Below are 16,682 nucleotides of genomic sequence, written 5' to 3'. Positions count from 1 at the left end.
TTCAGATATGGTGAGGACAACAGAATATTGCCATTAAAAAGATAGTTTGTTACCCACAGTTTCCAAGAGAAGGAGGCCTGCCATGCCACACAGGGCCATCCGGGGAAGCACCTGGGGCAGTTAGGAGGAGAAGAAGTGAGGAGAAGGCAGGGGCCCAAGTCTTTACTGTGGTTTCTTCCAGAAGAAATGGGTGAGGCAGCGTAAGCAGCTGATCTGGCTTTGGATCGGCTAGTTGGAACATTTTGGGGTGTAGGGGGCTGTCTCCAGTTATCTGGTTCCTGGCGCTGGGATGATCAGGGTAGAGGGCTGTTGCTTCCTGGAGTGTAAAGACCAGGTAGAGGAGGTGACTGGGAGTGTGGGCTCTGGGCTGGTTAGTTTGCATAGGAGAGGCATCCTCTCCAGCTGGTTTTTTGCTGTCTCTAAGAATTGGCGAGTCCTGGGAGGGGCAGTCTCTCCCCAGTCAACAAGGCCCCGAGCGTCAAAGCATCAAGAATACAGAAAATAAGAATAGATTTTAATACAGGTGTATTCAGGGGAGGGGGGACGGCTGAAGTGAGGTCCTTGAGCAGCAAGAGAGGATGGGTGGAGAGGTTGGCCTCAGCTAAGAGCATGGACAGTTCAATTACAGCAAAAGGGAGGCAGGAGGGTGACGGGGCCCACTAAGTGGGTGGACGAGGGAGGTGGGGACATTCGCTTTTGTTTGCTGCTTTCTTAGGGAAGTGGGAAGGAACGTGGCTGCTTGAGAGGGAGGAGGTCGTGTGGGAGGTTTGCGGAGGAAGGAGAAGCTGGGGCAGAGTCTCCTAGGAGAGTCAGGCTGGAGTGACTCGGGCCCCGGAGCAGGATTGTAGGACACTGCTGAGGACCCACTGGACACACACAGCCCTGAATTTAAAGCCAAATCAGAGTTGCACTTATCAGCGTCAGGGTTCTGCCAACAAAGCAAAGTGGGAGTGGGGAAGCCAGGGCGCTCTTACAATAAGCAACCATGGCTTTGAGCTTGTGGGGTGAGAAAAACACAAGAGAAGGGGTTCCACTGTCAAGGTGGCAGCGCCAGTGGACTGCAGGTCCCAGTGGGGTGGATCCGGTGAACTTGAGGAGGTGAACTGGAACGATAGGGGCTGGATGACAGAGTTGAGAGCTTATGGCCAGAGAGCACAGATGAGTTTATTGTTTTCTTATTTTTGTCAAGGTATATTTTCTGTAAGACATATATCTTTGTTTTTTGCAACAGAAAAGATAAATATGTTTTGAGAGGTGGGTAGGATTTGGGCAGACGGAGGTGGTCCTGTGGAGGACATTTCTGAAGAAGGACGTCCAGGCATAAGTTGGGACACGTTTCCCGAACAATGAATTGCCCAGTGTGGTCAAGCCATGGGCAGGCATGCTAAGGAAGAACTTCACTTAACTCAGGAGAGAGTAGGGAGCCAGTGAAGGGTTTTGAGGGTGGACACATCTAGAACACAGGTGGGCCCTTTGTCACCAACGAGGAGAGGAAGCAGTGACATTGACAAAGCTCTGCATATCCGGGTGGAAATTCCTGGGCCTGCCGCCCTGTCCTCCCCTGTCTCTCCCTCCCGTTCTCCTCTCTCTCTCTCAGCTGGAACCGTCGTGTATGTTGCCTACATTCTCTGGAACAGCAACAATAAAAGCGATTATTTTTAATTTCCGTTCTTCTCCTCCGTAATGGAGCTATTAGACTTTGGCAGATCCCTTAATATGATTATCCTTTTTGAATGATTTCGAACTGAAATGTTTGTGCTGATGGTGGTAATCGCAGTGGAGTTTGAAGAACGAGGCTGTAGGCTCACGCTCCAGGAGCTCGTGACCCCGAAGTACCATCAGCTGTGGTTTGATGGGCAGGTGAGGATGAAACCTTGGAGGGGAAGTGGGGCCCCGGTGGGCTCTTGGTTCTGCCTGTAAGGACGGGTCTGGCTAACCACGCCACCAGTGCAGTGGGTCCCAGATAGGGCCAGGTGGAGGCTTTCTGTTGGAGACGTGCTTCTCCCGAGCAGTGAGGACAGCTGTCCATCATCAGTCCAGAATTCAGAGCAGTCATCCACTGAGCTCACCAGCAACCCTCGCTGGCCCAGCCAGGGGTGAGGATACGCCTTTTAATTATTTAGTCTCCACGTCGACCAGGGATACATCAGTCACCTGCTTGAACCTTGCCCCGCACCCAGCACAGTGGGGCAGCCTCGGAGCCCAGCTGTTTGCAAGACTGGGTTCTTGACTTAGCAGGGAAGCCGTCTCCTCGGGGCTGGTCTCCCAGGCTGCTTCCAGCCCCTCCTCTGCACCATCCCTGTCAAGCTTGGCCTCATTAGAGTGCCAAGGTGGGTACCAGCGCCCAGGCACCCTCTTGACACGGTGGCAGGTGTTTGACCGTGGCCTTTAGGGGACCTTTCCACATGCCACCAACAGCAGTAACGATCACATGCTCATTCCACATCTTCGTTGCGTGAGGACCAGCCTCCTGCCCTTGATCTTTGGGTTCTGACAGCCCGCCAGAATGCAGACAGCAGCCTGCTTGTCTGTGACCTCTTTGTGGGGCCTCGTGACAGCTGGGTGGCTGCTGTGGCCTACCTTCAATGAGGAGGCACTAGGGGACCTCACCGTCCTGTCGTGGGGAATCCTAGGGCTTCTGCTGTGGGACCTGCTGGAATACGCTGAATACAGCTGTGAGCAGCAGGTAGAGGACCCAGGGTGACTCATACTGTGACTCCATCTCTCCTCGCCACCGCAACCAAACGATATCATCCGGATAAAGCCAGTTACATGAAGAGATCAGGCTGCGTGATGGCGAAAGATGTTTCCTAAAGGGCTATCTGAGAGGTATCGGGAAGGAAGAAGCGGCCTGTGTCCTTGACAGTGAAAGTCCTGTGCCTTGAATCCTTCCCTCCTTCTCTCCCTCTCCTTCCCTCCTCCTTTGTTCATCCCTCCCTCCCTCCCCTAGCGACCGCACACTGTCCTGCTGCCCTTGGCTTCTGGTTCAGGTCAGCTAGTTTGTCCCTGGGGCATCACGGGGCCCTTCCCCACCAGGGGCGGTCACCAGATCTGTTACACTCATTCATTCATTCAATAGTATCTAGCTCTGTGTCAGCAAGGCACTCACTCCTGGGAATACAACGAGAACTTAGGGGGATAACTTCTCTGCTCTTGGAGACCTGGCAGTTCAAGAGGGAGATGGCTCTATAGGCTGCTTCTACTGGTACAAACACAAATTCCTAAGTCCCGTCTCTGTAAGTCTGATTCCATGGTCTGGGCTGCACCCAGGAATCTGCCTTTTCTGAGGAGCCCTCCGGGTGATGCTGGTGTAGGTGGATCCTGAGCCAATCTCAGAGAAACATGCTTTTCAGCCATGGGGCTGTGCTCAGAGCCACCCCTTTGAGAGTGTTTGTTGACTGCTGTGCCCTGTGATTCTGACTGCCCTGCTTGCCCTCGAGGGGTTAGAAAGCACAGCGTCTTAGAGCAGGATCTTAATTACGCATGCGTGTTAGCATTGGGAATTTTCAGACCTTGAGTTTAGGGGTTGGAGAGACTGTTCTAACTTCTCAGAATTTCTTGATGTGCTCAGCAATGGCTCTCTAGAAAACTGAGGTGACACCAGCACTGGCTCCCGTTCCCCCTTCTCTGCAGACTCCCGCCCTCCCAGGACCACATGTCCCGTCTCCAGGCACACACGTCACTGGCATTTCTCCATCACTCGAGTGCCCCCGGCTTATAACTCTCCCAGCGTGAATCTCCCCTGAAGTTTGCCTCTTCTGGCTGTGTGATAAAACAACCACCCTCCCCCGGATCATAAGGAGAGGGTGGGGGAGATGGCACGTGTCATAAGAACAGAAACCTGTCTAATCCTCACGGGTTAAGTCAAGGAGGACAGATCGGGCTTCCCTGGTGGCACAGTGGTTGGGAATCTGCCTACCAATGCAGGGGACACGGGTTCGAGGCCTGGTCCAGAAGGGTCCCACATGCCCCGGAGCAACTGGGCCCATGGTGCCACAACTACTGAGCCTGCGCTCTGGAGCCCTTGAGCCACAACTGCTGAGCCCGCTGTGCCACAACTACTGAAGCCCGCGCGCCTGGAGCCCGTGCTTCGCAACAAGAGAAACCACCACAATGAGAAGCCTGCGCACCCCAATGAAGGGTAGCGCCCGCTCGCCGCAACTAGAGAAAGCCCACACGCAGCAATGAAGACCCAACGCAGCCAAAAATAAATAAAATTTAAAATAAATAAATAAAAGGAGGACAGATCGCAAAGACCCAGGGGGCTCGCACATGACCCAGGGGCAGAGAGCGGAGCCAGGCCTGTCAGCAGATGGGCAGCCGAAGACACCAGGCCGCCCCCCATCCCGTGGTCTCACACCTCCACAGTGCATCTGCCTCCCTCTGCTCAGCCATCCTTGTACAGGGACCACCGGAGCTGCCCCCAGATGGCAGCCTGAGCCCTACAGATGGATGAGACCATCTAGTTCTAGCTCCCAGCACTGTCTCGATCCCAAGTTTCGGGAAAAACATAATCTGATTGACCCCGTTTGGGATCTGTGCTAACTCCTGGTTCAGTTAGCTGAGATAAGAGTTGGGTTCACATAGTGCTTTTGCAAGCAAGGGGTCAGCTGCTTCTCTCAGAGGGATCAAAGGCTGCAGGAAATGACTGACGGTGAAGTGGTTGCCGTCCTGGCGTAACAGGTACAGCTGCCTCAGTAGAGGGCAGTGTCCTGTGTCCATAGGTGTGATTGGTGTGAGCTTCCTGGAGAAACGCAGAGGGCAGAGGAGCCTTGTTTATTGAGCCCCTGCTCTCTGCACTGAGCTCATTGCGTATCTTTTCACAGCGATACTCCACAGAGAGTTAACTGGGATCCAGGAGGGTCCATTAACTTCACACAAGTACACTTTCCCATGGCAGCACCCATGTTCATCAAACTAGGTCTGTTCAACTCTGAACACTCACCTTTCCAATGAGTCCCACTGCTGCCGCACCACGTGGGCACCGAGAGGAGTCAAAAATCTGGACGTTAAGGTCAAAGTCAAGCTCAGGATCTGGAGGAGCGGACGAGGATCGAACGTTGAGGTCTACAGTTCAGCTCAGGAGCCTCCCACCGGAGAGCTTCCCGGCGGCCCCAGTGGAGTTTCACGGGGCCTCCCGCATGAGACGTCTGTTTCGCCCGGGAAAGCATCTGAACAGCATTTCTGGCGTTTGACAGTCTGGGGGTTTGCCGGCTCCTTCACGAAGCCATTTCTGAAGAGTGCAGTGAAGCAGAAAGGCTAAAATGAAGGGCTTTGCAGTTGGCTGGGTCCTGCCCTCTACTCTGTGATTCACGCCAGGTCGCGGGCTCTCCGCGGGCTTCAGCTGGAGAGGTCCTACCTCCTTCACACGACCGTGGATGTTTTTAAGTGAGAGAGTGTGTGAAATGTGCTTTGCCTTTATGCTTGAGATGTAGTAATGACTCGATAAATGGCTGCGATAATCATAGTAATAATAATAACTTAGTTGCTTGAACGCAGGATGTCGTGTGTTTCTTTACCCCCTACGGCACCAGTAAAATGCCTTAGAAGTGGCTTCTTCTCCTCCCCCTCCTTCAAGTGAGATACAATTGACACATAACACTGTGTAAGTTTAAAGTATACAGCATGTTGACTTGATCTCTGTATTGCAATAAGATAACCACCGTAGCATTAGCTAACGCCCCTAACAGGTCACATAATTATCGTTTCTTTTTGTGATGAGAATATTTAAGATCTACTCTCTTGGCAACTTTGAAGTATATAAATACTGTATTTTTTTTAATATTTTATTTATTTAGGCTGCATGGGGTCATAGTTGTGGCACAGAGGGTCTTTTAGTTGCGGCATGGAGACTCTTAGTTGTGGCATGTATGTGGGATCTAGTTCCCCAAACCCAGGCCCCCTGCATTGGGAGTGCGGAGCCTTACCCACTGGACCACCAGGGAAGTCCAGTATTCTTTTTACTTTTTTTAATAAATTTATTTATTAGTTTATTCATTTTTGGCTGCGTTGGGTCTTCGTTGCTGCGCACAGGCTTTCTCTAGTTGAGACGAGCGGGGGCTTCTCTTCATTGCAGTGCGCAGGTCTCTCACTGCGGTGGCCTCTCCCGTTGCACGGGCTCCAGGCGCACGGGCTTCAGTAGCTGTGGCTCGCGGGCTCCAGAACGCAGCCCCAGCAGTTGTGGTGCACAGGCCCAGCCACTCCGTGGCATGTGCGATCCTCCGGGACCAGGGGTCAAACCTGTGTCCCCTGCGTGGGCAGGTGGACTCCCAACCACTGCGCCACCAGGGAAACCCCAAGTCCAGTATTCTCAACGATAATCACAGTGCTGTGCATTAGATCCCCAGAACTTGTTTATCTTCTAACTGCAACTTTAGACCCTTTGACCAACATCTCCCCAATTCCTCCACCCCCCAGCCTTTGGTAACCACCAATCTACTCGTTGTTTCTATGATTTGACTTTTTTAGATTCCACATATAAGAGAGTTCTACAGTATTTGTCTTTCTCTGACTTGTTCCACTCAGCATAACGCCCTCAAGGTCCATCTGTGTTGTTGCAAATGTCAGGATTTCCTTTTCTCGGGGCTGAGTAATATTTGCGTGTACGTATCACATGACTGTTGCCTCTTTCTCCCTCCCGCAGAACGCCAGCCATGATTGGCTGCTCGTTTGTGGTCAACAGGAAGTTCTTTGGTGAAATTGGTCTTCTGGACCCTGGGATGGATGTGTATGGAGGAGAAAATATCGAACTTGGAATCAAGGTTTGTGTCATGGCATCCTTTCCTCTTAGTCTGTTTGTGTTTGTGAGTAGAACTGCCTGGTCATTTTTGCTGTGTATTTGAAGCTTCTTTAGCTGGTGAATGACAGAATCCTTCACCCCACTTCTGTTCCTATAGATGTTCCAGCAGGGTTGTCACCCCTCCTCAGACTGGGGGAGACCTGGCCTTCGCCCCTCGAAAGGTTGAACAATTTGTTCATGCCTGGGCGACCCAATCTGGACATTAGCTAGAGAATTTGGTCCCCACTCCCATCCAGTTTCACTCTCTCCTTAAATTTTTCTTAAAATTAAATCATCTCCTTAAATTAGAATTTACATGCTACATATTTTGACAATTCATGTACATTATAGAGTCATAAGATGCCAGAGGAGAGAAGGACCATGTTCTGTGGGACTCTCCCATTTCTCAGAAATGCTTCTAAGGAGGATAATGGGAGTGGGGAGAGGAAGAAGACACAGAATGGGCCTCTTGCTGGCCCCCCATTCAGATCCGCTCCACTGCTGGATATTTCAGGCACTGGGTATTGCTTAAGATTCTGTTTCAAAGATGAAGTTCACCGTAAACAAAAAAGTTGGACAAATTGATGCATTCCAACCTCTTCACTTTAGTGAATGAACCCGAATGAGGGGTGTGGATGGGGGACACCTGGTAACCGCTTAACTGGTACGTCCTCCTCCATACCGCAAAGAGGGGGGTCCTGGGGGATGATGCCCAGCTGGGGTCTCTGTGTCCCCACTGCTCCCTGTCCTGAGCTTGTGCATTCCTGAGCCCCTGGGAAGTAGGCTTGTTGGAAACGACTCAGGACACAACTGTAAGGTTTAAGTTTATTGAATTTCTTCCTCCTTCCGCTGCTGGAATCTCCTTCTTGTTCTAGCCAGGCAAGTACCCAGTACCTAGTGCAAGTACTCCAGTCAAAGCCTGCTCTCTGTGTCAGATTTCACTCGTTATCCCTAACTGCTCAGGACCTTTAAGACACTGCACTGCCCCCTCCTCTACACTTGAGCCCCCTTCGTGGAATGGAAGGCTTCATGTCCTCATGATGTAATGAACGTCCAGGCTGCAGAAGCAAAGAGGATGATGGAGACCTTCCCTGGATCCTAAAATCACTCCCTTTTGGAGACTGCAGACTCTTGCTGTGTTTTTGGTTCCAGGCTGGGTTCTTTCCTAAGTGGAATTTGCATAAGATTTCTTTGAAAGCCGAGCAATTAAAAAGCCCATGAATATGTTACCGTAGCAAATATACTTGGCATTTACCCATTTGAAATTGAATTGAAGGAAAGAATTGGGGCCCAGCATGTTGAACTTGGCCTGTAACTTCAGTCTCTGCCCTGCTCCCATCTCCTCATCCCTTCTCACGCTGCTCTTTTCCTGAGCTCTCATCCGCTTCTAGCACGCCAGGGAACTGACTTATTTATTATGCGTATTGTATTTCTCTACCTTTACTAGCTAGATTGCAAGCTTTATGGGGCACAGATCTCTGTGGGGCTCACCTTTGCATCCCAAGCATGTAGAACCATGCTTAACACATGGCTCAGTAGGTATCTGTTAGACTGATGACTGAATGCCTGTTAGGACCCAACATGCGCAGAAGCAGCGACATCATGGAGACAAGCCCGGTGGTGAAATGGGAGGTGATAACTTGTCCAGGTACTTATTTGTGAAAGGAAGGAGCTGAAGGCAGCCCTGCATTGAGATGGTTAAACTTCTTAAATTTTTTATAAATTTTATGATAGTTTATAAAATTTTATGTATATTTGTATATAATATGTATACAATTATTAAAATTTATAATTTTGTAATTTTAATAATTTAATACCTTTATTAAGGGAGATTTGAATGTCTCTATATGCTGTGAGAAGGAACCCAGTGGAGGGTCAGACATCACCAACAGAGGGGAGAACAGGATGAGGGAGCACTGTCCCTACGGAGGCAGGGGCACAGGTGGAGGGGTTATGGGGACAGGAGGGCCCCCAGATTTTATTGCAGGGCAGGCTGCGCTCTGGGGAGAACAGAGGTGGTGACCGCGGAACCCACTGCTAAGACTTGCTAGGATGTTGGTCTCCCCGTGCTTGCAAAGCAAAGGTCTGGGTGCCAGGCTCTGCCAGGCTCCATGTTGATGACAGTGACAGTCCTTCGTGGCTACCCGATCCCTGCAGGAGGGGAGGGGCTCGTGAGTCTTGGCCCTGCAGCAGCACAGCCTAGTAGAGCACAGCCCCTGTGCCATGAGCTGAGGGCCCGTGAGGTCCGCTCTGCATCTCCATGTGGCAGGCTGGAGCGATGGGGCCCAGAGCCTGCTCTCTGACTTGTCTTCTCTGGGGTAGCTCCGTGTCTGGCTGTCCTCCACGCGTCTTATGTAAGCATCCGATGGATGGGGCTCGGATCCCACCCTCATGCAATCACTTGCCTCTTATCCCGGGCACGTCCGGCATCCACGCTGGACATTTGGGAATGTTTATGCCTCTTACTTCCAATAGACCGTGTCATCCCATGACCTACGAGCTGACTCTCCACAGAAGCTTTGGTTTTCTGCTGATTCTCAAAGCAGGAATTGACTGCTGTTGGTACCCTAAGGGCCAAGGCCTGGGTCCAGGGTCCACGTAGCCACCATCTACACAGTAGTCTGTGTTCTTAAGATGTGGTCCCTGACCAGCGCATCCACGTCACCTGGCCCTTGTTACACATGCAGGTTCTCGGGCCCCATCCTACACTTACTAACACTCTGGGGTGGTGTCCAGCAACCTGTGTTTTAATAAGCCTTCCAGATGATTCCGTTACACACCCAAGTTTCAGAGCCCCTGATCTACACCCGGCCTTAGCCGGCTTCCTGGCAAACACGTATCTATTCTCAGAAACGAGCCCGGGTGACAGTCCACATGCTTCAAGGCCCACCTTGAAAAATACATTATTAAGAAAGCCATCCCTGCTGCTTGAAAAAACTCAGAGCTTATGTAATATGTGTACACATACATACACATATATAATTATATAAAGTGTACACACATACATTATATAAATTAACCTATAATAACCTGTAAGAAATGACACAAAATTCTATGCTTTAGTTAAGTGGGGAAATTTTAATATGAGACCACATCTTTGTAATTTCTTTGACTAAGAAATAGGTCCATCTGTGATCTAACTATTCTCTAACATTTTTCATTACTTTTTAATTCCATCCTCAGTAATTAAAGAACAGGAAGAATAGAAAGTATCACTGTGGTTCAGGGAAATGAAAACAGTAGGGTTTACTCTAGGGCTATTGTTTATATGAAAGGCAAGCTTGCCTGTGACCAAAACAGTCGATACAGTGGAGGGAAAAAAAAAGCTTTCCAGGGCTGAGAAAATAAATGAGATCAGAAATTGAAAGGTTTCATCTTGTTCTGAGTAACATTAATCAGAAACCATTAACGAGGCATGTTATAGTAACATGTCTAAATGGTAAGAGGAAAAAAAATTCTCCGAGGAAAAAAGACCAGATAGATTACTTTTAAGTGGTATAAAATCAGATGGCTTCAGGTTTCTCTAATATATCCGTCTGCTTTGGGAAGAAGAGGCACTGTCTTATTCTGAGCTCTCATATAAGAGCGTGACATACACCACTACGGAATCCTGTCTGGCAGCTAATCTGAAAGGAAGGCGATAGAAAGATGCTGTCAGATCCTCAAGCCACCAGAAAAGGTCTTAGCTCACCATGAATCTCAAGAACTGAATAAAAGGCAGAATTCCTATGTGTGTACATTGTTGTTGAAAATATTGTCGAGACCAGCATTTGAAGGACTGCCTCCTTCAAAGGGCTTAGAAATTATGGGCTGTCTGGGGTGGCCTAAGTCCCAGGGCTCCAGATGAACATGGAATCTCCCTCTCCTACTCTTTGCCCCATCTCTTGTTCTTTTTTTTTCTTTTTCTTTTTTTTTTTACTCCTGATCTTGTGTCTTGTCTCTGACAAGCTGGTGGTATAATTCAGTGTGAGTCCAAAGGCCTCATAATCGGGGGGCTGATGGCATATACAGTCCTGGTCTGACTCTGAAAGTTCAAGAATCAGGAGTACTGATGTCTGAGAGTGAAGATGGATAACTCAGCCCAAGTAGAAACATGAAACAGCTCTGACAAGTGCTGTTGACTGATGCTCTGATCCCCACCCCAGCCACTCCTCTGTCCATGGGCTTTGGGACTCATCACCCAGCATCCATTTTAACCATGAAGGCTCCTCTCTGCCCTCTGTCAGACCCTTGACATCAAAATCCCCAATGTCCGGAAGGCTCTTGTGCCCTTTGTCTTCCATTTGGAACTCTTGGGCTTAAGTCTGCTCTATCTATTGGATGTTGTGATTTGGATAATGGTCACTCCTGGAGGTGACCAAACCATCAGTTCTGTCTCGTTTTCCTAATCCTTAGACTGTATGAGTCTTTGGTTCTTCCTTCCCTATTGGCGTTGGTCATCTCTGGCTATGGGAAGGTCTTCATAGTGCAGGGTTAGAGTATACCTGTGATAAAATTCAGAGCGAAAGTCCCTGGTCTCGTGTAGATAGAATAGGCTTTGGGATTTCACCGACTGGTCTTTAATCTGGATGCATCTATTTCAGGTGGCCAACAGTTCAGGTGAATGCTTCTGGATATAACGGGGAGCCTTCTCTGCTCTAGCAGACGCTTTTGCTAGGGAGACCACAGTAGACAGACACGGTCCCTATCTCCATGAAGTTTATAGTCAGGCAGAAAAACCATTCATTTAATAAGTAATTACCAATGGGATGAGTGTGAAAAGATAGGACAAGGGGAGAATAGAGGAGAAGATAACAGGGGAATATATGCTACTCTAGGGAGTTGGGAAGCACCTCCCTAAGGAGACGATGTTGAAGACTTGAAAAATATGTTGAATTTAGATAGGCCAAGAAGGTGTGGAAGTGGAGTGTAAGAGTAAAAGAATATTCCAGGCAGTTTTGGTTGTATGAGATGATTAAGTTGTAGAGATCTGTTAGACAGCATAGTACTTATAGTCAACAATGCATTGCATACTTAAAATGTTGCTAAGACGGTAGATCTTATGTTATGTTCTTTTCAAAACAGGTTTGTTTGTTTGTTTATCTATTGAGATATAATTGACGTACATCACTGTGTAAGTTTAAGGTGCACAGTAATAATAAGTAAAGAGTGGAGGAGGAAACGTTTGGAAGTGATGTGTATGTTTATAGCATAGATTGTGGTGATGGTTTCCCAGGGGTATACTTATCTCCAAACTCATCAAGTCGTATACATTAAATATGTACAGCTTTTTAATGTCAATCATGCCTCAATAGACTGGTCTTAAAAAGAAAAAGGATATTTCAGGCAGAGAGAAAATCATGTGCAAACGTTTGGAATTCTGGGAAGGAAATATATTCTGGGAACTGCGAGACGTTCCAGGTGGCTGGAGCAGGTAAAGGGAGAGGGAAATATGTTAGATGTAGTGGCAGCAATCTAGTGGTGTTAGATTATGCAAGACTTGTAAACAAGAATTTGGCTTTCTCTTAAGGACCACTGTGGACATATTGAAAGAAAAAAAAAAAAGACATATGTGATATAAGAGACATATATCTGTGTGTGTGTGTGTATCTACACATAGTCCCATGTTTTACCCATAACCCAGATCCTCTGGAGGCATCTAAGGGGAGCGAGGTTATCAGAATTTTTTTTTTAATAAGAGGACCATTATGACTGCCGTGTGGAGAATGGATGATAAAGCTGGATGGACTCAGAGGAGGGGCAGTGAGAGAGCCTGGACTATGGTTGGGGCAGTGGGAGAGAAATGGACAAATTCAGAAGGCAGAATAGACAGGATCTGAGGATTGAGTGTACAGAGGGGATGAAGGGAAGCAGGCGTCAAGGCTGACTCTCAAGTCACTAGCTTGAACAATTGGGAGTTGCTGTTCTCTGAGATGAGAAGCACCGTTGAAGGATGCCTGGGAGAAGGCAGAAGATGAGGCTTTCTGTTTGAGATGTGGTCAGTCTGAAGTTCCTGACACTGCCGAGTTCATCCAGTAGGCAGTTGGTTGTGTGGAGATGAAGCTAAGGGTAGAGGACAAAGCTTGAGATAGACTTGAGCATCTTTGGTACCTAGATCATATTTGAAGTTGCCAGAGGCAACAGGTTGCATAGAGAAATGAGAAGAGGGGATAAGACAGAAGTCCAGAAAAAAAGCAACATTTAAGGTGTGGAAGGAGTGGCTGGAAAGGAAACTGAGAAGAAGGGACCCGGAATAAGAGGAAAACCAAGAGAGAGTGGATTTGAGAAGAATGTGTATACATGCCCAAAGCAGGCGCGGAGAGGGAGGGATGGGTCTGGGCACCATTCAGGAGACATGATGAACAGGAGCTGGTGGATGACTGAACATGAGGAATGAATGAGAGGGGAGTGTGGGGTAGCTCCCTGGTTTCTGAGCAACCGGGTGGATTCACTTAGAGAACACTGGCAGAGAAGAAGGTCTGTAGGTGGGAATTCGAGAAGTTCCATTTTAGAAACATTGAGTTTGAGGAGTAACAGTCCTCTGTGAGCTGGCAGTGAGATGTTGAGGGAACACAGGCATGGGACGGGGTCCCAACCAAGAGCAGGAATTGGGACGAGGTTCCAGGAGAAGTATGGGGTGTTCACCGTGCCACTCTGGGCTCCACTGGACAGTGGGGCTCAGGGTTTAGGCTGACTTATCTCTAAAGTGTATTGCCATCCTCTTAAATAAGAAAAGCTGAAAAAACACACATATGCATATACACACCCCGCCCCCCAAACAAGCCTTCCTCAAGAGACTTTCCCAAGGATGGCCAGCAACATCATGTCAGTTTGTAGAATAAAATGGTTTCCATAGAGTTTCTAAAATCTTTAATGATAATTTTGTACTGGCTGGGAATTCCACCCCAAGTGGATGAAGGGATTAGACGATACTGCCTCTTGTTACTTTTTTTTTCCCTCAAAACAAATTGGAGAATGAAGAATTGTCATTACATTTTATGTTAACTTCTTTTATTTTTATTCAACATTTTATTATGGAAAAGTTGAAACATACACAAAAATAGAACAGTCTAATGAATCCAAATGTACAAATCATTCAGCTTCAACAAATAGCAACATTTTGCTGTGTGTTTTTCAGTTGCCGCCTCTCAGCTTTTAAAAAGCAAATCCCTAGACATCATATCCTTCTGCCTATAAAAACTCGAGTGCATTTCTAATATATAAAGACTTTTCTAAAGCGTAGGCTCGAAGTAAATTTACACATAGTAAAATCCATTACCAGTTCATGTTTCTCAAAAATATTTCTCAAAATTCTGTGAGATTTTCTCAGCAACGAAAACAACAACAAATGCGATTTGTAGACCTTTCCAAACAAGGTCTACAAATTGCATTTGGTTGATATGCCTCTTCTGAGTTTTTTTAATTTTTAATTGAACTAGAGTTGATTTACAATATTGCGTTAGTTTCATGTGTATAGCAAAGTGATCCAGTTATATATAATTTCAGGTTCTTTTCCATTATAGGTTATTACAAGATATTGAATAGAGTTCCCTGTGCTATACAGTAAATACTTGGTGTTTATCTGTAATATATAGTGGTGTGTGTCTGTTAATCCCATACTCCTAATTCATCCCTCCCCACCCAGATTCCTCTTAAGTATCTTTTCATCTAAACATTTCCCCTCACCTTTATTATTCTCGCGTCATTCATTTACTGAAGACGCCAAACCATCTGTCTTGTAAAATTTTGCACAATCTGGACTTGACGGATTGATTCCACTTAATGTCTTCGACATGTTCCTCTAATCTCCATTTTCTCTAAGCCGTATTCGATCTAGAAGGTCGATTAGACTCAGTTTCCTGCTTTCTAGCCCTTCCTTCTTTCCCACAAGAACACTTTAGGTGACGCTGTAGGTGATGCTGTAAACTTCCTATCACATCACATTAGGAGATGCATACCATCTGGTGGTCTGGATTTTAGTGACGTTAAGATTCAACAGTAGGTCCATGTGTTTTCAGACTGATTTATCCGTTATAAAATTCCCCACTCAACCTTTCACCTAATGGTTTTAGCAGCCACTGATGATCATTGCCCAGATCCATTGTTTCATTAGGGCTTACGAAATGGTGATTTTTTAATTTTACATTCATCCTGCGCCTCTAAGCTGTAATTCTACTAAAAACGAACTTAACCTCATCAACTATTTGGATACTCTGAAATATAGTTGAAATAGGAAAGGCCGGATAAATGCTTGATTCTTTCCTTTTATTTAAACAGTTTTAGAATATTGATTTGATGCCATAGCAACCTCCAAAGGTGACCAATAGGCTCTTTTCCAGTAGTGTTATTTTTTTAAAATATATTGCAGAACGGACTTGAGGACACGGGGAGGGGGAAGGGTGAGCTGTGACAAAGTGAGAGAGTGGCATGGACATATACACACTACCAAACGTAAAATAGACAGCTAGTGGGAAGCAGCCGCATAGCACAGGGAGATCAGCTCTGATGTGCTCTGTGACCACCTAGAGGGGTGGGATAGGGAGGGTGGGAGGGAGACTCAAGAGGGAGAAGATAGGGGGATATATGTACACGTATAGCTAACTCACTTTGTTATAAAGCAGAAACTAACACACCATTGTAAAGCAATTATACTCCAATAAAGATGTTAAAAAAAAATATATATATATATATATATATTTTATGTTTCTAAATCCATTACAGTCATGATTCATTTTTGGCCCATTCTGTATGTGTTTTTATTAAAGTCCTATTTAATACAGTAAAATGCAGATTTTCAGTCTTCAGTCTAATGGGTTTCACAGTTACATACATCCCAATAATCACCTCCCCAAACATGATATTGAACATTTCCTTTGCCTGAGAAAGTCCCTCGTTGCCACTTTCCTATCTTTTCTCTCTACTCCCCTACACCACCCGCTCCAGGCAACCATTTTCTGATTTTTATCACCATAGGTTAGTTGTGTCTGTTCTAGAACTTCCCATAAATGGAATCAAACCTTATATACTCTAATCTTTTAACTAATGAATGTTTTTGAGATTCCTCCATGTTGTTTTTATTTCTGAGAAGTACTCCATTGTGTGAAAATATGATCGTTTGTATATTCAGTGTTTTGCTCAAGGATAGTTGGGTTCTTTCCAATTTAGGACTGTTATGAACATACATGTTAAAGTCTTTTTTGGACATATGTTTAGATTTTATTGGGTAAGTATATAAGAATTTAATAGCTAGAATGTAGTGAAGATGCATGTTTCACTTTTTAAGAAATGGTCAAACAAGTGTCTAAAGTGTTTGTACCATTTTCCCCTCACGCCACCATTATATTAGAGGTCCAGGTGTCCACATCTTTGCCAGTATTTGGTATTGTCAGTATTTATTTTAACGAATCCAGTAGGTTTAAAGTGGTACCTCGGTGTGGTTTCCATTTACATTTCCTTGATAGCTGATGACGTTGAGTATCTCTTGTACCTATGGATAATTTGCACATCTTCTTTTGCCCATTTTTAACCATTGTGTTGTTTATTTTTATTGTTTATTTGTAGGGATTCATTATACGTGTTCTGGGTATGATCTGTTTTTCAGATATACATACTGCGAATATTTTTCTCTAGTCTATGGCTTGTTTATTCATTTTCCACTATATTTTCTTCTAGAAGCTTTATGGTTCTAGCTTTTACCTTTGGGTCTATGAGCCATACAGCCCTGAAGAAAACAAAAGAGAATATCTTGAGGTAGGCAATACTTTTTGGACTGGGTACAAAAAACATTAACAGTTTTTTAGCAAAGTGATCAATTGGATTTAATCAAAATTTAAAATTTCAGCTCATCAAAGCATAACCTTTAAAAATGTATATAGGCAAGCCACACACTGGGAGAAGTATATCTGACAAAGGAATCTTATCCAGA

The 16,682-nt window shown here is 46.3% G+C and overlaps 1 protein-coding gene across 1 annotated transcript in view; it reads left to right on the top strand.

Moving 5' to 3' along the window:
• Positions 1 to 16,682, top strand: part of GALNT17 (polypeptide N-acetylgalactosaminyltransferase 17) — a 449,556-nt gene that overhangs the window by 346,267 nt on the left and 86,607 nt on the right. Inside the window, exon 6 of the mRNA XM_004268765.3 lies at positions 6,644 to 6,761. Within this exon, the coding sequence (XP_004268813.1) occupies positions 6,644 to 6,761 (118 nt within the window). The remainder of the gene's footprint in view (positions 1 to 6,643; positions 6,762 to 16,682) is intronic.

This window comes from Orcinus orca, chromosome 16 (genome assembly GCF_937001465.1).
Source record: "Orcinus orca chromosome 16, mOrcOrc1.1, whole genome shotgun sequence".
NCBI classification, from domain to species: domain Eukaryota; kingdom Metazoa; phylum Chordata; class Mammalia; order Artiodactyla; family Delphinidae; genus Orcinus; species Orcinus orca.
Note: the sequence above shows the minus strand (reverse complement) of the source record. Positions and strands in the feature narration are given on the sequence as shown.